A 23,258-nucleotide genomic window follows, 5' to 3' on the forward strand; every position below is an offset into this window, starting at 1 on the left:
AATTTTTTATAAAGAGACCAAATTTTTAGTATTTTTTTAATTGAAAATATAAAATAAACACAATTAGAATTATTTGTTTTATTTTGTTTTAGAAGTTAGGTGTCTGGTTAGGCATCTTTAATAAAAAATAATGAAACTTTAATCCCTTTAATTAAAAATCTATAAGTTTAGTTCATTCAAAGTAAACACAATGCTTTTAAAGCTCATACACCGATGTTAAAAATAAATAAGTTTATAACATGGTAGAATTCTAAAAAGCAAATCATAAACAATCACATAACAATTAAAAAAAAAAAAGAAGGAATTTGTATAATTTATCTTGATTCATTCCAAACAAGTTTGCATTTAATGAAATTAATATTATTTTAATATCTATTCACCTTTTTTTTATAATAAATGAATTTGTTAATGAATTATTATCACTAAGGTGATTTTTATTTCTAATGAGTGTCACATTTATGTACGAAATGGTGGTCAGCTCTCTCAACTGGGCCTCCGGGCAAAGTTGGAGCTGAGGTTACAATTTACATAGACCGGAAGCCTCCAGTTGGATGGATTGTTTTTTAAACGTTTGGGTCCTATTCCACTTGTTGGGTCTTCACAAAGTGCAATTATGTTTTTCCTACCCAAAGGCTAGCTCAAAATCTTTCCCTCCCACTTGTATACTTTCACCCTATTCAATTCCCAACCAATTAGATTCCTAACATTCGGCTTTTGGGATTTTCACAAGGGACTATAGTTTAAGCGGAAGACTGCAGATTTTGGGCTGGCTAGGCTATGCTTAAAGGAACAAAGTACTGTATAAATGATTGCAGCTCGAGGAACTACAGGCTATATTGCCCTGGATCTCTTCTCCAAGTACTTCGGAGAAGTTGCTTACAAGTCTTATGTGTTTAGCTATGGAGTGATGTTTTAAGAGAAGGTTTGCTGCAATACTGATCTTACAAGTGAAAATGAAAGCCAAATTTACTTTCCTCAGTGAATATATATGTAAAAGAATTAGAAAATTATGGAAAATGAAGATAAGGAAATTGCCAAGTAACTTTCAAAAGTGGGACTCTCGTGCATTCAGTGGAATCCTACAAGGAGACCTTCCATGCTGTGTGGTTACTAAAGCTTGAGGGTGACTTGCAGAGCTTGGAGATTCCTCCAAAACCTTTTGTTTCTTCAGATGATAAAATTGTAAAAAATGAACTAAAAACTGTACAAAATCAATAAAGCAAACAGTCACATAGTAAATATAAATAACAGGCGATTTAATTATCCTGATTTACCCAAGTTCGGGTTGCGTCAAATGAAGTCATAATATTCAATATTTTCTCACCCCGCTCCTTGCAATGAATATACTTGCTACAGAATTGTAATTATCACACTTATACAAAAGAATTATATATATATATATATAAAGATTATCATCTCTAAATCAAAACTCCTATTATTAAACTAAACTCAAATCATGCGTAGCACTTAGTAGTGGGTAGCGCATAGCAAAAAACGTCTTGTCCACTAGATGGTAAGAAATGGATATGTGTAGTTAAACATCATTTATAAGCTTTAGACCCTTGTTTGCATCAGCATAACACCTTATAAATAAAGTGGTCATCCATCCCAACAAAAACTGATGCAAAATGATCATGGATAAAGAAATAAAATTATGGTATTTAATTGAGGAACTCTGTCTAAAGCTTCCCTTCCATTCATAAATAAACTCATTCTATTGTGAATGAATTTAATATTTACTTGTAAATTGTGTTTTTAAATAGTTCAAGAGTTTCCTACTATTACTTGTCAATAATATCTTTCGGCATATAAATAGATGTGGAAGCTAAAAGTCTTCAGGTTAAACTAAGAAAAATCTTTTGTTCAGGAAAGTCAAGACAGTCCAGTCCATCTTGACTTATAAAGAAATTCTATTTTGGTTCAAGAAATTATAAAAAAACTTGCATTTGAAATTATATTTTGGTTCAAGAAATTAAAGAACGTATAAAATTTTAAAGAATTTTTGTCGGTCCAATTAAAGAACGTATAAAGTTTCTGAAAAATTCGAGGGGGGCCATAGTCCCCCCTTGCCCCTAATGTGGCTCCGTCCCTGCTTGCCATCCTATCAAATTTTAACACGTTTTTGCAAAATTAAATACTCAAAAACAATTTTTGTTTTTGTCATTTTCACTTGGAAGAGTCAATGTCATTTTGTGTGGCTTTTGGTTCGTTCGATTGTGTAAATATTGACATAGAAAACGTGTACTATGAGAAAAATTGTACGCATGCATGTTTGCGTAGTGTCTATTTTCTTCTTCTAGATGATCACCAACAATAACATTTAGTGTTGCAAGGCTCTAAAGCAGCTGGTAATGCATTGTGGGTTTAAAACAGAAATATGTTAACGAGTCACTAGACGACGTTTTGAATTACAAATTTAGCAGATAAAACTATTAGTCTATGTCTAAACTGGATATTATCACAATCTTGGATGACCAAGGATGATGATATTTTAGGTTATAAAATTCAATAGCAAAGTTGTAACGGTTTATATGTCCACTAGAGGATCTCAATCTGATATAATAACTAAAATGGGTTTCAACAATAACTTAAACCAATTTGGCATTAATTATGGGTCAAACAAGGCAAGTCTTTGTTTAATATTTGCATAGTATTCAGAGAAGTCAAAATTCAATCTTCTTATATTATTGAATTCAGCTTCGTCAAAAGCTTTCTTTATGTTTACGTTAGCCCCATCAATTACGCTAGAAATTTCTCATGTAATTTCTTGGAGGGCCCTTATCTCTTTTCATTGTTTTCAGCTAGAAATAACTATTTCTTGCACCTTGAACACGGTCTATCATACTATAGTTTTTGTTGTTTTGTCATATTATTGATTATCTTGTTTCTTTATGACAAGTGTGAAAAGAATTAAAACGTATAATCTATCCTAGTTTTGATTTAAACTTGTAATTTAATATACGTATTCACAATTTATGAGCTCATGAACTCTTTTCTTTTAGCCAGTAAACGTCAAACATATTATTCTTTAATTGACGATGATGATAATAATAATAATAATGAAAAGCTATCACACTTAAGAGGAACTGAGATAACATGATGTTTCCACGAATGACTACAACACTTGACGATGCTTTCCAATTTCCACCATAGCCTCAGCCCGTGACCCACCTCTTCTTTAAAACACCCGGTGCCTGTGGCCTCTTCTTCAACACAGCCTGTGGCTTTTTCTTCATAAGAGAGCTCAATTATTATCATATCTGATCAGTCTGATGGAGCACGTAATAGACGTTAAAACAGCCTCTCCTACAACAAAAGAGATCTACTCTTCCTCAAGCATACCTCTCTCCTCTCCATCACCACAGCTTACGGGTACGTTAGCTGTAACTTCCTGGTCCAATAGAGTGACGCTTAGCTTATGAGCTCCCAAAAAACTTTCATCAGTGAATATGAATTTTTTTTTGTTTTATTGCAGAGGATCTGACAAGGTACCGGCCACTGTATAAAGCCATACTTGACGGCAACTTGGAATGGATAAGGGACTTCTGTGAAAAAAATCCTGAAGCGGTGCAAGTTCGGATCACGGTGAACTTGGACACAGCTCTTCAAATAGCTGTTGGGAAAGAGGCGAATCAAATTGTGGAGCTTCTATTGTCTTTCATGTCAACAGTTGAAGTGGCACTGAAAAATAATGAGGGCAACACGGCCCTTTCCATTGCTGCAATTGTTGGCAATTTTCAAGCAGCCAAAATGATAATAAGCAGACATCCTGACTTGGCGGCAGTGGGAAATAACTCTGGCAGGATTCCGATTATTGAGGCTGCTCAACATGGCCAAAAGAAGATGATTAAATTATTACAGCAATTCACTCGACATATATTTCAGTTTGAAGAAAATGACCACGCTTTTTCCTTCTTGAATTCGCTTATAGTTGCTGGACTTTACAGTGAGTTAATTCTTTCCATTGCCTCTACTAATTCATATTTTTAGCGGTTTTTTTCTTTCTCCCTCGTATGACTCCACTTAAGGGCAAAACCGTAAGCTCAACTATGACTTAAGTGGCTTGGCCTGAGGATGATATCAAATACCCTCTTTTAGAGTAGAGCTATGTACATAATTTTTTATACAAATAATAATATGTTTTTTAAATTTAATTTAAAACTATCTAATCACATAATTATATAATAACACAAATTTGTACACATAGTTTTATTGTCCCTTTTAAACCCCTCAATTATGTTTTTTTCTTTAAAATATCGTGATGATGCCAAAAATTCCACATTGAATAAGCTTGGACTGTGGAAACAATCCCCAAAAGGGTTATATCAATGGCATAAATCTCACGTCTAATAGGATTAGAGGGTCTTGGATCATTATATCAATGCCATAAATCTGACAATCCATCGTCACTTTAAATGATATGTTACGCCAGATTCCTTGTAACATCGACAGAAATTAATTGTAAATTATTGTTCATCGTCTCGTCTCAGATATGGCACTAGACTTTATTAAACAGTATCCAAGTTTAGCTATAAAGGAGTCATCTGATGGCGAATCTCTTTTGAGTGCACTAGCAAGAAAGCCTTCTGCATTTCCAAGTGGAAGAGAGCCAGATTTTTGGGAACGTCATCTTTGTGGTTGTGAGTATATATTTCCCACAATTTCTCTTTTTTTTTTTTTTTTGCCTTTGTTTAATGGATAATTACTCTAAATCTCTTTCTTTTCTTTTCCTTTGTTTAATGGATAATTACTTTAAATCTCTTAGATATACAATCTTTGCTTGAACTCGATTCGTTATGACTGGTTTTTAACCAGGTTAAGGTTATGGATGAGTACAAATACACCAAATAACCACTGTTAAGTTTTATTAATTTGCAGTTCCAAGCTGTACAGAAGAGACAGGAGAAACAAAATGGACGAATAACGTAGCCGTTAAACTTGTCAAACTCTTATGCATGGAAATTACAAGAATACTAGACCACGAAAAAAGTTGCTCCATACTGAGAAGGCCGTTCTTATTAGCGGCGGAATTGGGGGTTTGCGAAATTGTGAAAGAGATTATGATATCATTTCCTGATGCAGTCTGGTTTATAGATGGTGACAATCATAATGCACTTCAGCTGGCAGTCATGAGCCGGAAAGAGAAGGTGTTCAGTCTTATATATCAAATGAGTAGTCACAAACATTTGTTGTTGATGTCCCATGATAACGATGGGAATAATATCTTGCACTTGGCTGGGAAATTGGCACCTGAAAATCAGCTCGATCTCATCTCTGGTGCAGCTTTACAAATGCAGCGTGAATTACGGTGGTTTGAGGTAAGAATTTTTATTTGATAGATATCGGTAACATGCTATGTGTGACATTGGATCACTGTCAACATTCTGTTTTGGACAGCTTTGGACATACTGACCATCACAGTTTTGCTTTTATATTTTACAAGTCTTAAGGTTTTGGATGACCGTTTAGGTTTGCCACACCATCATTTTGTTTTAAACACATTATCTATTATAATTTTATTTTTGAGTTTTGCAAGTTTTAAGGTTAAGCTTTACAAGCCTTAGGGCCTTACAGGACCCATTGTAATTGATGAGGTTTGTCTCACCATCGTTTTGCTTTAGATAGATTATTTGTCATAGTTTGCTTTTCATTTTTGCAAGCCTCTGCCCCACCATCATTTCTTACAAAACCCAGTGCCTTATGGGAGTTAGCATCCTCACTAAGATGTGCCACTCTATTATTCAAAAAGACACATATAATGACTCTAATACTATTTGTAATATCATGATCTAATAGTTTAATTCACTATTAAAATGTTATTCATTTTGGACACACAATCTACCACGATTTAATGTAAACAATTCAACTTTTGAACTTTGTTATACAAAATTTTTATTAATAAATTTAAAGTACCTAAGTTATTTAACCAAACTTCTCTTATAATTCTCAAACGATACAGAATAGTTGTACATACCATCATCTCTTTTATGTTTTGTCAATGACTAGGGTTTTACAATAGGGTTCAATTTATTACAAAGGATTTCACTATTTAAAGAGTGCTAATTAATAAGACTAATTCCCACTCCTACTTTTAACAACTATTTAATAAGACTAATTCTCAGTCCTACTTTTAACAACTATTTTGGGATGTCTTTTTCAAGTGCATATATTCATACTCTTTAGTTATGAACTTTACTATATACAGGAAGTGAAGAAAATTGTTCAGCCTGCCTACAGAGAGAATAAAAACTCTAAAGGAGAAACACCAGCAATGGTATTTACTGAGGAACACAAGATGCTTGTAAAGAAAGGTGAGGAATGGATGAAACAAGCAGCCACTGGATGCTCATTAGCAACAACACTCATTGCCACAATAGTATTTGCCGCAGCAATCAGTGTACCTGGTGGCGATGGAGAAAATGGAAAACCAAAGTTTTCCAAAGAGAAAAGCTTCACGATATTTGACATCTCGGATGCACTCTCTTTGCTCTCATCTATTGCAGCCATGATAATGTTCTTGTCCATCCTCATTACTCGCTATGCAGAAGATGATTTCCTTTATGTCCTGCCCAACAGGTTGATATCGGGTCTTGTTTTGCTGTTTATCTCTGTAACGTCAATGATGGTTGACTATGGCGCCATTGTTTATCTGGTGTTTTATGACAAGAGGGCTCACTGGATACTTGTTTTACTGGGTGCATCAGTTTGTGCGCCTGTGTTTTTGTTTGTGTATTCTCAACTTCCTCTCCTGGTAGATTTGATCTTTTATACATATGGCCCTGGAATTTTCCTCAAGTGATAGGCAGAGGAGAGTTGAACTTGATGGAATATTTGTATGTATTGGTCTTGGAAAAGAAATCCGTCTCCTTTTTTGTGTATTGCCAGTTTTCTATTCCCTCTTACTGTCTGAGAATACCTTATAATGACTAACCAAATTTTAGCACAATAAGAGCCTTATAGTGGCGAACTAAATCTCCGTGTTCTTAGCATTTTGCAATAGTGTCATCTACTTGTTCGTCTTCTTAAGGAACTGCTGAATACAAATTTCTCTGTAAGTGATCCAACAACAATTTCTTATTTGCTTGTGACTCAACTCTACCTGTTCTTCTTCTTCTTCAAAAGCCACTACTTCAATCTGTCGTTCGACACGATAACTCATCAATAGATCCATAGCTTCTCGGATGTCAATGGGAGATATCCTGATACTCTCCTTCTGCATGCAAAAATTGCAAATTTTCAAGTTAAGAACTGAGCCCAAAACCGTCCAAAGTCCACATGTTTCCAAAAACCTCAATTATGGCAATTTATGTGACCTATAGTATTCAGGTCCAAGAGTGATGGAACACCAAGTGGTTTTTTAGGCATTTTTCATATTATCCACCCTCTCACGAGTCAAGATAAATAAGCTCACCAAGAATCCTCAAAACTTGCAGCCACAATCTCTCGAAATTCATGCTTTTTAGAAAAAAAAAAAAACCATCAATTTTGGTCATTTTTTTGGGTAGGAATTATTCCCACACAAGGTTTGATGAATCCCCAAACTCCCACCCTCTATTTTTTTAAAACTCAAATACCCAGTTGTCATCAAACCTCTGTTACATTTAGCTGTTAGTTATATGAGAAAAAATGTCATTTCATCAATAATATTAAAATAAATATTTTTATTCTATTCCTCTTCAATCCGGTTTAGAAAACTAACAATTTCACCCCAACCTAAGTTTTGAAAGTCACTTTTCCCCCCTAGGGTTTTTCTTTTTTCTTCCCTCCTTTCTCTAGCATCAGAATCCAACTGAACTCATTTTCTCTGTCAGTAATCTCTCTCTTCATCAGTGTTCTCTTTTTTTTACCACAAAGCCAACATTCTCTCTCCCCGAATCCGATCGATTCATGAGATGAAGGAGAAGATGAATCGACTGATTCATCTTCTCCTTCATCTCACAAATTGGTCGAGAAGTGTGATGAATGAGAGGACGTGATGAGAAGACAGGAGATGATATGATGAGAAGGATCAACTGAGTCATGAAGCTTTCTAGCCAATTGGTGAGATAAAGGAAAAGACGAATTGGTCGATTTGTCTTCTCCTTATCTCACGAATCGATCAAACTCAGGGAGAGAGAGTGTCAAATTTATAGTTAGATAGAGAAAGTGTTGACAAAGAGAGAGATTACTGAAGGAGAAGATATATTTGACCGGATTTCGATGCTAGAGAAGGGAGAGAAGTAAAAAGAAAAACCCTAGGGGACAAAAGTGACTTTTCAAAACTTAGGTTGAGGTGAAATGTTAGTTTTTAAAACTGGAGGAAAATAGGATAAAATTTATTTATTTTAATATTATTGATAAAATGACATTTTTGTCCTTATAACTAATGATGAAATGTAACAGAGGTTGGATGACGAGTTGGTGTTCAAGTTTTCGAAAAGTGGTGGGTGGGAGTTTAGGGATACATCAAACCATGGGTGAGAATAAGTCATTTAGCCTTTCCAAAAATCTCAATTTTGGCAATTTATATGACTTATAGTATTCGAGCCCCAAGAGTGAAGGAATGCCATGTAGGCATTTTTCATATCATTCACCTCCCCATGAGTCAAGGTATCAAGAATCTCTTGAAATCCATGCTTTTTTGACAAAAAAAACCATCAATTTTGGTCATTTTCGTGCGTTATAACACACTAGCATCGAGAGTAGATGAATGCTTACTGGTTTTTGAGGCATTTTTCCCATCATCCACCCTCTTGCAAATCAAGTTAGATAATCTCATTGTCCCTTGAAATATACACTCAAACCACTTGAAATTCATGCTTTTCCAAAAACGCCTAGTTTTGGTCATTTTTGTAAGCGATAACACATAAGCCCTAAAGGTAAAGGGATGCACAGTAGTTCATACAACATTTTTTGCTCTATCCACCATCTCACAAGTCAAGGTAGATAACTTCACTAAAAATCCCCAAAACATGCACTCAAAACCTCTCAAAATTTACGTTTTTTCAAAACCTCTCGGTTTTGGTCATTTTTATGGACTATAACACACTGACCCTGTGGGTGGTGGAATGCCTAGCTATTCCTAGGGTATTATTCATACCATCCACCTCTCATAAGTCAAGGTAGATAAACTCACTAAGAATTCTAAAAACTTGCTCCCCAAACCACGCAAAATCCACATTTTTTCAAAAACTCTTGTTTTTGGTCATTTTTGTGGGTTATAGCACATAGGCCCTGATGGTAGGGGAACACTCAATGGTTTTTAGGGTGCATTTGATTTAGGTAATGTTTGTTATATTAATTGAAAATGAAGGTATTTTTATCCTAAAAAATTAATAAGTAAAAATATAATAGTAACAAAATTAAGATTATCTTTTTAATCTTTAAATATTTAAGATGAAAGTGGTAATAAAAATATCTTTTATATTACCTATCACATCACTATTGGTAATAGAAGATTATCAAAAATTTTTATTATTGATAAACCAAATAAAACAATCTTAGTAATAAAATATATATTATTAAAATAATTTTAATATACTATGAACCAAACCCCACCCACCCTCCCCCCCTCCCCCCCTCCCCTCCTATTAGAGTGTTTTTCATGCTATCTACCCTCTTATGAGTTAAGGTAGATAACTTCACCAAAAATCCTTGAAACCTAATCCCAAAACCACACAACATCTACACTTTAAAAAAAAAAAAAACCAATTGATTTTGATTATTTTTGTGGGCTATAGCACACAAATCCTGAGGGTAGACGAATGTCCAATGGTTTTTGGGAAATTTTTTACACCATCCACCTTTTTACAAATCAAGATAGATGACCCTAATGAGAATCCTCAAAACCTTAACTCAAAACTCCTTGAAATTAACACTTTTTTTGAAAAAAAAAACCAATTTTAGCCATTGTTAAGGGCTCTAGCAGACGGGCCCCAAAGGTGGGGGAATGTTTAACAATTTTGGTACATTAAATAGTCTCACCAAGAATTCCCGAAAATTGTATAAAATTTTCCATTTGAGATATATTCATTGCTTAAAATGTTGGATTTGAACCAAGTTGGGCCTAAACTTGGGTGGACTCAATAGTTGCTCAAATCCATAATAACCAGTTTGAGCTCGTTCAAGTTGACTCGAGATGGTGTTGGATATTCATTAATAAGATAAATAATATTATCAACAAAATAAATAGTATAACCTATAAGATAAATGCAAGAGCCTAACTAAATAGTATCATAAACATTGTATAACCTAAATAGATTACTAATGCAACAATTATTTTTACTATTAGCTAATTGAGTATAAATCATTGTCCATTACCAATGCAGCAGTGGCATTTGTGACAAACATGATTTTGCTGCCTAAAATCTAAATTTGCAGTTTTATAGGTCTATATAAATGAAAATCAACTACTACATTAGACCTTTTATGGTATAGTGTCACTAAGATTATCTTTAATGAACTAAGAAGAAGCTTTTGTTCAGGAAAGTTAAGGACGATCCAGTTAATCGAAGTCCCATTCATGACCTACAGGGCTGAAATTGTATAAAATTGCTATTGGCTGTCCTATTCAAGAATAAAGAATATCTACAACATCTTTTGTGGGATTTTATGGGCCTGGAAGGAGACATATTGCAGGCATAGAAATCCTGAATACATTTTATTGGATGAAGCCTAAAAAGTGTAAAGTTCTCAACCTCTTTGATAAAACAAAATTCTTTTCTCATGGATTACATAGAACAACATGGACACAGTAGCTTTGAGAATTCAATATTTATTCGAAAATTGTAGGGTTTTTAAATGATATTTTCTTAAAAATACATGTGAAAGCTTAAAGTCTTCAGGTTTGTAGACAATTAGATCACCCAATAAGATAAGGACAAATCAAATTATTTATATATGTTAGTTACCATTTGTACATGTATAGGGCAGAAACAATTGTGTGGAACCCTTTATCACAGGGAATCTTGATACAATAAAGAAAAACGTCAATTTTTTAACAATAAAACTATATATATATTTTTAAGTACATAAATAAATATACAAATGATCATTATGTGAAAAAATAATTTTTAATTAAAGATAAAATAATATTATATCACATAATAATACATAATTTATATACCTATTTATATACTTAAAAATATATATGTATAACATTGCTTATATTTCAGTCTAACCTTGACCAATGAGCAAGCTGTTACAAGTCAGTCCCAAATTACATAAAAGGAAAGGATTACTTAAAAATAAATAAATAAATAAAGGATTAGTGGCCGTCTTTCTTGTTTAAACACCAAGCACAGGTGGACATTGTGTCCCAAAGGGTGGACCATGAAGCTGCCATCTCTCTCTATCTCTATTTTGTTCATAAAAAGTGATTTTGGACATGTATTGCGTCTCTTATACAATTTATAAAAAAATGGGACATCTGAAGTCGATGGATTATTTTCATATATTGTTTGAGGTAAAGGTGTCAAGGGCTTAACCCAGCCCACATTTTTTACGCGACTCACTTCTGTAGTAGAAAACAATACTATTCTCTTTTACTTTATTTATTACTCCATTTGAATTTATTAAAATAAAGCACTTTATTATCATGCATAAAAATGGGAAATTTGTTTTCACTTTTACTTCTTTTCATAAGGTCTCTTTTACTATGTTTATATTGCACTCATTCTTTCACATTTGAGTGTACAAAAATGAATGTCCCAATCATTTTAACAATTTTTCGTTTAAAAAATCTTAAGTTTCTTCATTCTTAAAATATTCAAAAGGGAAAAAAGTAGTTAATAAAATTATAAAAATAAAATAGAAACTAAGTTGTCAAACATAACTATAATTTGATGGAGAGAATTTGAGATTGATAGATTAAAGAAAATTCGGAGTTATCAGAAAGTGAAGGTTTTTTAGTAAAATTTTAGATGTTTCTTTAATTAGAATATGAATATAAGTAATAGAAATACACAAATGGCTTTTAATCCTTTGAAAATAAATAAAAAATGTAATTTGAAGGGTCAACTCACCATTTTTTAAGTATTGTTCTCAGTTGTATTAATTTAAAAATGAATATAAATTAGTGCCACAAGTTCGTGGGCTAGCCCAGTTAGGGCTCAGCATGGCATGGCCAATAACATTGTAGGCTAAGTTGGATGCTCTCATAAGCTTGCAGGTCAGCCTGACCCATAAGGCTTACACTGCAATGGGTCTTGGCTCAGCACAACTCAATCTAATCTAACCCATTGACATCTTTAGTTTAAAGATAAGTTGGACACATGTTAAGAGGACTTATATGCATCTAAAAGGTAATCAATAAGACTATGTGTATCAAATTTTGAGTATCGTAATAATATGTTATCATATGATTCGATAATTTAAATTAAAGATAAAATAATACTTAATCACATAATGACACATTAGATATTCAAAACTATGTACACATATGATTACTCAAAGCTAATTGCTAGCTCATGTATCCACCCATCATTGTGCCCAGAAATTTTCATCTGTAAAAGTTGATTTCCAGTCTTACCATCAAGGGTTGTTAAATTTAATTAAAATTGTAGGAACATTAATATTTATATCGATAGAATAATAATTAGAGAAAGATAATTATTTAGTTTGAATAAGTCAAGTTTAAACTGAAAAAGAATTAGCTCGTCGAGCTTTAGTTTGTCTTGAGATTGATGTTTTGTTGGAAACGTTGCACCAAAACTTGTTTCACCAAAAACTATTTTTCTTTTTCTCTAACAAATATCTTTTTCTTCCTTAACAATTTTTAATCCAATAACTTTTTTCCTTCTCTGACATTGTAGTACACCAACTCAAGTGAGTCAAGCTTAAATTGGTTGTTTTGATCTAATCCGAACTCAAATTTGTTTTTTAAGAATCTATTTAGCTCGAATCTACCATAATAATAATAGCAATAATAACAGCAAAAACAATTGACTTGTCCATAATGATAAAATGTAAACTTATAATGTTGAATGATAGACTTATAAAAATAGGAGTTATAGACAATTCTATATGTGTTTATAATGGTACTAATTTGACTACCAATGATGATATCTGACTATGTGCTTGGATGTTAATTTATTCTTAATTTAAAATTATTTATTTATATAATAATATATTATTATTAATATATAAATAAATATACATAATTTTATTGAAACTTTAATAATCATGTCAGCTAGATACCGTAAATAATCTGGTATAATAAATGCATGGGCCTAGTTGGCCTTCTCAAGTTTGAAATCCATCCACTTCCTAAAATGCTTTGGGCCAACAGTGGCGGGCTTCAATCATGCTACATGTATCATTCAAAAGTGACAGGCTGCTAGCTATTCCATGCGCACAGTAATAATTCAAGATCCTAAGAATAGAGTGGATTCAAGTGAAGTCGTTTCTGAATAAATTATAATTTGAGCTTGGTTTGATTTCATAATGATCATCTCAAGATTGGTTTCATTATGTTCAAATCACCAAAAATAAATAAATAAATAAATAAAATGAAGGAAACATTGAAGTTGATAAGAAGAATCAATTAAGGAGAAAAATAAGAAAATTTGTTAAAAAAGAAGGTGAATCACTAGTAAACAGGTTTCTCAATGCGACAAAGTAGGTGCATCTAAAAGGTTTAAATCGAGTTAAACTCAAGTTAAAATATTTTTAGCTCAAAATCGATTCATTCAAACCGATCGTCGATCCTGAGTAATCGAATCCATCTTTGCCCAAGGAAAATAAGAAGTCACCCTCTCCAATATGTAGTTTGATTTCCATTAGTAAGAAATTTGACAGGAAATCTGTTCTTTTCAATAATCGTGTCAAAGCTTACATCTTGTCATTAGTAGGAAATGGGAAACTTATACTTTTTCTTTACTAAGTATCAAATTTAAAAAACTCATTACAAGCACTTATTGTCAGATGTCATTACACGCTGAGAAAAAATTGAAGGTTGCTTCATCTTCACACATAGCTTCTGTAAAATCCAGGCTCTTCAATTCATGGGCAGTTGGCTAGCAAGCTTATCCATTTCTCTATACAAATCAAAACTGGTGATGTTGTTTTCATCTGTATGTAGTACATCACATAAAATTACAAAGTATTGTCTTTGTTCTTATAAAACGTTTTACGAGAGAGAATAATAAGCTTATATTAACAAAAGCCTTGACTGCTGTTCATCTTGAAATGTCTGATATCAACAAAAACCTATTAGGCAAAAGTTAAATAGCATAAAACATATGCAAAAGAAAGGTCAAAGGGAATATATGGCTGATCACCTGGATTAAAACTTTATCATAATCACTGAAAATAAAAAGAAATTAACCCAAAATTTAAACCCTCCTTACTCTTCTCGTTCCAATTTTTGCAAATTTGAGTCTAATTTTGATAAGTGTTGTTGCTACTTCTTTTATGTTGATCTTCTCCAATGGCAATTTTGTTGTACACTCTATAGCCAAACTCAAGATAGAACACACACATGCATCCTTGCTAGGAAAATGTTCATCATCCCTTCTCAACAAATTTTTGTCCAAGACTTGCATCACTATGCTGCATAATGATTCACCAATCCAACTCCTTGAGCTCTTTTCTCCTATAAAGATTTCATCTGTTGGCTTTTTCCTTGTAAATGTTTCCATTAGCATAATGTCATAGTTGTAAATATCTCCTTTTCTAGATACTTTTCCTTCTTTTTCATATTCTGCGAGTCATCACATGCACTTCCATTATTATCATATGTATATATCATTAACTTCTTATCATACCTAGAGATAAAACATCAATAACACATAATGCTAGAATATTTCTAATGAGGGCTAATATTAATTATAATTTTAATTTAATTAAAACCATGTTATTTCATAGGCCATTGGAGGGTTATAGATAAGCGTACACATTATGATCTTGGTAAACTATATTAATATAGATATTAAGGTTTATTGAATCCCTACTAGCTAGGCCATTGGAGGGTTACAGATAAGCGTACACAATAGTTTTATTAATTGAAAGTCTTCATTTAGGGAGATTTCAAAAAATTAAGATTGGTCACGTAAATTTTAGAAACTCTATGGATTCAAAGAATATGACTTAATCGGGTTATCTTTTAAACCTTATATCTTTTTCAGTAAATTATAACATGTGCATAGATCCTACGGATTAGATTGAATTAAATTTTGTTCATGTAAAATTATATCACAAAGAAGATTTGATAAAAAAGATGTAGGATTAGAAAAATTTACCTAGCGTCGTATAGCCAAAGGTGGCAAAGGTTTGTGTCTGTGTCATTGAGTCTTCTTCACTTAAGAGCTTTGCGATGCCAAAATTGCTCAGATTGGCGGCTAAATTTTCATCTATCAAGACATTGTTGGGCCAAATTAACATCTCTCATTCTTTTCAACCTCTGTGAAATGTCCAAAGCAATATTTTCATAATACAAACATTTCTCCAAGCTTTCATTAGGCATGTACTCCAGTATCAGACATTTAAAATCATCATTTGTACAACTGTCGATGACTTTAATAAGATTTTGATGACGAATACTACACAGAAGTTCACATTTAGGTCTAAAACTTTTAATTGCTTCATGAAAATGTAGGTGGAATACCTTTAATGCACGATCCATACCATCATCAAGTCTTCCTTTGTAAACTGAACCAAAACTTCGTTTTCCAAGCAAGTTGTTCTCACTGAATCCACCCATAGCTCTCATTAGTTCTTGGTAAGAAATTCTTCTCCATGTATGTAGTGGATACATCTCAACGTTTATGGGTGGCTTTGATCAACACAAAGTGAGAATCAGGACAGTGACTACAATCCTTAGCGGTAAAACAATAAATATGATAACCTTTTAGCCAAAGTAGCACGGAAACTTACAATGGGGTGCGTTTCCATGTTTTGGAAATGTTTCCATTTTCGAAACTCTCCGAAACTTGTAGGAAACATTTCGGGTTATTTCGAAATTTTTGAAAAATTTTGAAACATGTTTCTTTTAGAAGAAAAATTATGAAATCGATTAAACACATATCTTTTGTATTTTTAAACCGAAAATGTTTTTAAATCTCATATTGAATTCATCTCCTCTCTACTCTTCGATGTGTTACTTATCTCTTTCCCAACATATCATATAGATTGATGTGTATTATTGTTTTTTTCTTAAATATCTATATGTGTTTACTCAAGAACAATTTACAATAGATTCTATTATTCTATTTTATAGTATTTTTTCTCTTCATTTTTTTAATTATTTATTTTTATATTATACAAGTTTATGTTTTTTTAATAAAAAAATTAGTATTTATAAAAAACCCTTATATTTTTCATATTTATAAGTTTTCTCACGTTTCTATTTCCTTTTTTTTTTTTTTAAATGCGTTTTCATGTTTCTGTTTCCGTGCTACATAGCTTTTAGCCCTTGATTTCCAATGAGTGCTACTTGTTTTGCATGGTGGAACTTGTAGTTTTGGAGAACCACACAATGCAAGATTTCCCATGAAAGATTCAGCCAAAAAGTTTCCAAAAGATCCTTTTTCAGGAATTTTGCCACTTAATCAATTGAAAGACAAAAATTTAGATATTTCAGATACATGAGTTTTTCTAAAGACATTGGAATGTCTCCAGAGAGATTGCTACTAGATAAATCCAAGAAGTCCATGCTTGTCAGGTCACCAATAGATTCAGGAATCGAGCCTTCTAATCTATTCCGTCCTAAGGATAGATTTTGTAGATTTTTTAAGCGTCCAATATAGTTTGGAATATTGCCAGACAATAGATTCCCTGATAAATCTATATTTACCACAACCTTCGAGGCTTCAATTTCTAATGGAAGAGACCCATTTAGAAAATTTACTGACAAATTAAAATACAAGATGTCCTCCAGGTGCCATACGTTAACCTATTGAAGGCCAACGACAGTTTTCTCATTGTAGTGAGGTTGCCCATACATGCAGGTATGGATCCATAAGTTTTGTAAACATCTAATTGCACGGAAACTAATTTATTCAATTGACAAAGCTGATTTGGGATGGACCCTTCTAGTTCATTATTTACAAGGTTCAAACCCTAGAGTTTTTGTAAGCCACTAATTGAACCTGGGATAGATCCAATCAATTTGTTGTTTTATAACTGTAAATCTATCAAGGTTTTTCAAGTTCGTTTTTTCTTGGGAATGTTGCCACTAATATTGCAATCATTCATATGAAGATTTTCCGAAGATATAGGGAGATTCCCTGTCGAACATGGAAGGATGCCATTCAATGGATTTCCATTCAGCTCTAGAGATGTTTTAAATTCTTGCAAAGTGCCAAGGAGGAAAGAAAGCTCAAATTTGGATTAGAAAATGTCAAGAAATTATCAGATAAGACAAGCCACTCAAGATTTCTTAAATTTCCAATTGTAGTAGGAATGAAGTAAAAACCATTAAACCCCAAGTAAAGACCTTCAAGATTTGGAAGTTCAATGTTTGAAGAAAGAATTTCCGAGAGAGAGAGCTTATTTGCTGTAACAGAAAGTTGTTTCATCATTGATATATTGAAGAGAGTTGTTGGAACCAAGCCGACTAAATTGTTAAAACCAAGTATCAAATCTTATAGATTATGAAGATTTCCAATTTCACTTGGAATCTCACCTGGTGTATTAATTATATTTTACAATATAATTATATATTTTTTATTTAGGGTTGGATCCAATTGGATCTTGAATCAAGTTCACGGCTCAATTTGAACGAGTTGATTTTGAACAAGAACTCTAATTTGATACCTCAACTTCTTTTCTATTAGATGACACTATTTATCTCGTCGGCATCACGTTTTATCCCTCTGATGATACTATTTATATTATCATGGTCATGTACTGACATTGTTTACCAGCTTGAATGAGCTTGAATCAGACATTATGTCTTCAATCCAAGTTCAAACCAGCCCTAGACTCAACTCAAATTGAATTGAATCCACCCCTATTTTTATTACTCAATTGTCTATGTCATACCTTGGAGTTTATTGTAAGAAATATACATTTCTTGAAGCTGAGTCAAATTTCCAATTTTCTTCGACAATGGTCCTGTGAAATAATTCAAAGATCTCATTTCATTTAATAAAAAATGATTATTCTAAAAGAGAAACAGAAAGGGTAATATTAAGAATTATGAATATTTATAACATCTGATTTATTGTTAAGATATTATCCACTTTGTTATAATTTTGTTTTTGAGATTTAACCAATGTTATCGTATCTGTTTTAAGTAATGTGGGATGATTGCATACCCAACATCTCTCTTGCAATTTTCCTATAAGTGTTACAATATCCTTTTGTCTGTATTACTTTTTTAAGTTCGCTGCCTTTGGGGAGTCATTGTTAATTTCTAAAGTTAATGATCTAAATGAAGTAACCAAAATAATACGGGTGCATGATTATTTTCCTATAAAACAGTTGAATATATGATAAAATTATATGCATGAGCCTCTTGCATGAAAGTCATTTTATGTGTCTTGATGTTCATTTACAATATTTAGGACCTTTTTGCGTATGCTATTATATTGAATGGGACATGTTAGACAATATCTCTTTTGTGTTGGATAATTGAATGTTTTAGGAATAAGTCAATGGTTACAAATCTTATATAAAAGTGCAATGCAAACATCGATCTTCAGATTCCGGTCATTAGTATGGTGCATATGTAACCACAGCAATAATTTATAGGCCAAAAGACTTCCCACCCAAGATTTGCTGAAATGAGAAATTCTCACAATTTAACTTTCAAAAAAATCATATTTTCACCCATTGTCCAGTTTTATTAATGAATTTTGTTAGTGAAAGGGCTTCTAGGCTATTTTGCATAGATTGCTTTATTTTCTTTTTTTCTTCTTATTCTTTCAATTTTGTCTTTTCCTTATTCTTTTTACTTTCCCTTTCCCCTTAGTTTTCTATTTTTTCCTTTTTCAAAGCAACATATGTTTGGGACAAATTATAATTTTTGCAAATGTTAGAGGTGCTAATAACATTTTTCAAGGATTTAGAAAATTAAAAAACTTTTGGGGTGTTTTTCAATTTTTTAAAATTTCAACATGTACTTCAATAATTTTAAAAATAACAATAAATTTAACATAAATATAACATTTTAAAGTTGGTTAGAGTTTTGATATCTTTTTAAAGTTTAAATAATAAATTTTTAAACTAGTAAAAATATATTGATAATTTGACATGTATATTAAGTTTTAATGACAGTTTTATAATTCAAATAAACGGGTAAACCAATCATTTCTAGAAAAACCAAACATAATTCATTAACAAAAATAGATAACATCTGGGAATTTAGTTTTCTAAAACTTAATGTGTGAGAATTTGAAGATTCATCAAACCTTGGGTTAGAAATAATTATTTGGCCTAATTTATATTTGTAAAGAATGTTATTATTTGATGGGTTTCAGTGGTTGCTGACAAAGAAAACATCGGTAACTTTGAAAGTCATAAACCGGCGATTGTGCTTTACAATTTGTGGTGGGGGCAAGCAAAGAAGAAAATCAAGAATAATAATTAGTAAAGAAATTTAATATTTGAAAGTAGACTAGTGTGTGGGGTGCTCTAAGTTAGCGGTTCACTTTAATCATTCTTCTGTGATGTAGTGGAGAAAGGTGGGTACGTGAGTTGGAATGTAGAGTTGGCGAAAAATAACACAGGAAAAGGAGAATTGTCATAAAAGAGAAGAAATATTGTTAGAAAATGAGAAGAATTATGAGAGAAGAAAAATAAAAAAAGAATTGCCGATATCAAGCTTGACAAACTAAAATCACTTCAATTCGAATTTGACTAGTTTGAGCCATATATGGACTATAATCCAAACCAGTTTTAATGAAATCCACCTATAGTGGAAAGAGGGCAAAGATTTATATATGAAGTGGGGAAAAGGACTATTTCCCATCCAAATTTTAGTCTAATCTCAAAATTATACCTATGACAGATGAAAAGCTCAAACACGCACTTATAGACTAACTGTCGTCCAAATTTTCAGTTAAGGGTAGGGATAAAATCGTTATTTTACCTATAAACCATAAAACTTTGAAATTTATATCATTCTACCCTAAATTTTAAAAACTAACACTTCAACTTATTCTCAAAATTTAAAAAGCTTAAATTTCACCCCTAGTGTTTATTTCCTTCTCCAACTACCATTATTCTGACTGATGACCGATGTTTTTCATCAATCTTTCAGATCCGACTATGAAGGACGACAAAGGACAACCATCCAAACGTGACGATGAAGGACAACGAAGCTTCATCCTTCATTGTCTGGAAGACTTGACGAAGGATGACCCTTTATCGTCCTTCGTCGTGTCATCCAGAAACGACAACAAAGTTTCGTTCTTCGTTGTGTCATCCAAACGATGAAGGACGACGCTTCATCGTCCTTTGTCGAGTCTTCTCGATCTAGACGACACTTCTTCATCCAAGGTCATCCTTTGTCAAAAAAGACCTTTACTTCTTCTCGATCATCGACCAATTCCCTAAGCCACCTGAGATGAAACCTGAAAAAGGGAAAAAGTGAATTTTTCAAAGTTTAATTATGAGGGTAAATGTGAGTTTTCTAAATTAAGGGGGGAAATGATATAAAGTTTTTAGATTTTATAGTTTATGAGTAAAATAATGATTTTTCTCCTGCTTCTAATTGATAATTTGAACGATAGTTAACCCATAAATGGATGTTTAGGTTTTTTCATTTATCGTGGATATGATTTTGAATTTGGACTAAAACTTGGATGAAAATTGTTCTTTTTCCAATGAAATGATAGACTATGACATGATCCATAATGAGTTATCTTGAAAGATAATGGGTGCCGAGAGTATTATTAGAGTTGTGCGTGTGTATGTATATATATATATATATATACCATACCTTGAATATCACTGTAGTCAAGATACACCAAGGTGAGTTGAATCAAGTTTCCAATGTCTTTCGGTATAGCTCCTAAGAAAATAATTGAACAGGGTAACATTAAAAACAAACAATAAACATTACAATTTTTCTTTTGAAAGGCTGAAAGCTATCCAATTTTGTTTTTCAAGTGCACAAAATTTTAAGTATATAGTTACATACATAAATGATATATCATTATACGGTTAATAATTTTAAATTAAAAATAAAATAATATCCACTCATATGATGATATATCATTTATATATTCAATTATGTATTTAAAATTATGTGCATATATAACATTGTTCTTTGTCTTTTAACATTGAATGATACAATAAACAATAAAATACAATAAAAAAAGTGGACATTCTCTACATGAGAATATTTCTTTCAATGAAATTTTAAGGGTTCCTTTTTTTTTTCTTTTTTTATTAAGTTCATATTTTTTTTATTTGTCAACATTTTTACAAGGGATAACAATTCTTGTAGGTATCAAACTATCACATTTTGTTTTTCAAAGAGACCAAACATTTTTTTCTTTTTTATTGAATTGATCAAACTCTCATATTTTCCTAATGAAGAACCAAACTTTCTAAATTTTCTATAAAAATAGACCAAATTTTTAGTATTTCCCATTAAAGGTACCAAGTAAATACAGTTAAAATTATTTGTTTTATTTTATTTTAGAAACAAAGTGATCAGTTAAGTATTTTTAATAGAAAATAGTGAAACTTTAGTCTATTTAATTAAAAATCTATAAGTTTAGTCCATTCATTAGAAAAATGTAAAAGTTTAGTCTATTAAATAAAAAAAACTTCTGGTATCTCTTAAAAAAATAAAGTGATAATTCATTATTTTTGGTATTGTTATCTCAAATAAATATTGCTACTTCAAATTAGAAGTATTGTTTTAAATTTTGAATTGGACCATCTAGCGCGGTTGGAAACTAGTGTCAAATTCAGCCCAAGTGGTGTTTAAAATCCCTTTCAACTAGTGAAGCAAGTTGACTTGGGATTAAATCAGATGAATAGTATCAAACCATGGTTCAGTCATTGAGTTAAATCAATCCAACTATTATTCTAAGTATATAATAATATTACATGATTAAAACCCAATTGAAAATTCTCATTATTTTATACTGATGTCATCTATCCGACCAAACAATTAAACTAGTTAATCTATGAACTGACCTTTTAACTAGTTCAGTGTCTTGTCCGAATCTAAACACATTGAGTAGAAAAATAATTACAAACCAGTGAGCTGATTATGCCGAAGCGTTAATGATTTCAGTTGTGTACAATTGCCCACCTCCTTGGGAATTTCTCCTACAAAATCAAAATATTTATTTGAGCGATTGTATAAGTTAGAAGTTTCAAGTCTTATTTAGTAATGAAGTTGACATTTTAGCATACATATACCCTGGAGTCTATTGTGTCCAATAAGTATGTTCTTAAGTTGAGTCAATTTTCCAATTTCTTTTGGTATGGCTCCAGTGAAATATTTGTATGACTAGGATAAGGATTGCAAGCTTCTGCATTCTGATAAACTGGATGGTATTTGGCCGCTGAACATGTTTCCATCCAAGTGAAGAGCTTCCAAACTAGGAAGATTATAAAAATTTGTTTCAGTGACTCCTCCGGATAATCCATGATCATCAAAGCTAATATATATCATCCCTTCTAGCACGTTGTAGTGTGCAAAAGGAGTCAACATGGATCGTGATTGAAGGAGAAAAAAGTCATCTAAGTAGGATTCACAATAAGGTTATCCCATTTCTATCTAGTAAACATTAACTTAGATACAAAGATAAAAGAGAACATAAACATGTATCATTGTATTATTTAATGAATATACATGATAATGTGATATACTCGTGAGGGAAAATCTCATACTGGTAGGAGAGGCCTAATCGCACTTCTGTGAAGACACAATGATTGGTATCATAGCTTAAGGTTTGAAATAATTTCATCCAAATTAAGCCACTGGGTCTATTTGAAGTTTGCCTTACTCCCTGGTTGGCTTGGTTCAGGAGGCTTGGATAAAGGGGAAGTTTCATCAATTTTTACTCCTCAATTGGCCAACCTGTTTGAGAGAAAGTTGTTATATGAGTGCGAGGGAAAATTAATCTCACTTGTTAGGTAGCTTTTAGGGTGAGAGAGACTGAATAGTATTTTTGTGGAGATCCTGCAAACTCTTACATAATAAATTGTAAATACATAGTAAACAAGATTGTGTTGTAAATTTAATGATATAACATGAGCAACTTGTAATAACATTTAGATGTTGACTGATAAAAGATGAGAGCAACTACAATAATAGATGTAAAACGAACTAGAAATTATGTACAAGATTAATAAAGCAAATAATCATGTGA

The 23,258-nt window shown here is 32.0% G+C and overlaps 1 protein-coding gene across 1 annotated transcript; it reads left to right on the forward strand.

The window, feature by feature from the left end:
• Positions 1-3,272: 3,272 nt before the first annotated feature.
• Positions 3,273-6,799, forward strand: LOC123219742. The gene is made up of 5 exons (XM_044641725.1): positions 3,273-3,372; positions 3,476-3,946; positions 4,491-4,640; positions 4,879-5,318; positions 6,206-6,799. The coding sequence occupies exons 1-5, from the start codon at positions 3,273-3,275 to the stop codon at positions 6,797-6,799; spliced, it is 1,755 nt and encodes a 584-aa protein (XP_044497660.1).
• The last annotated feature ends 16,459 nt before the right edge of the window (positions 6,800-23,258 follow it).

This window comes from Mangifera indica, chromosome 6, assembly GCF_011075055.1.
Source record: "Mangifera indica cultivar Alphonso chromosome 6, CATAS_Mindica_2.1, whole genome shotgun sequence".
Lineage (NCBI taxonomy): Eukaryota > Viridiplantae > Streptophyta > Magnoliopsida > Sapindales > Anacardiaceae > Mangifera > Mangifera indica.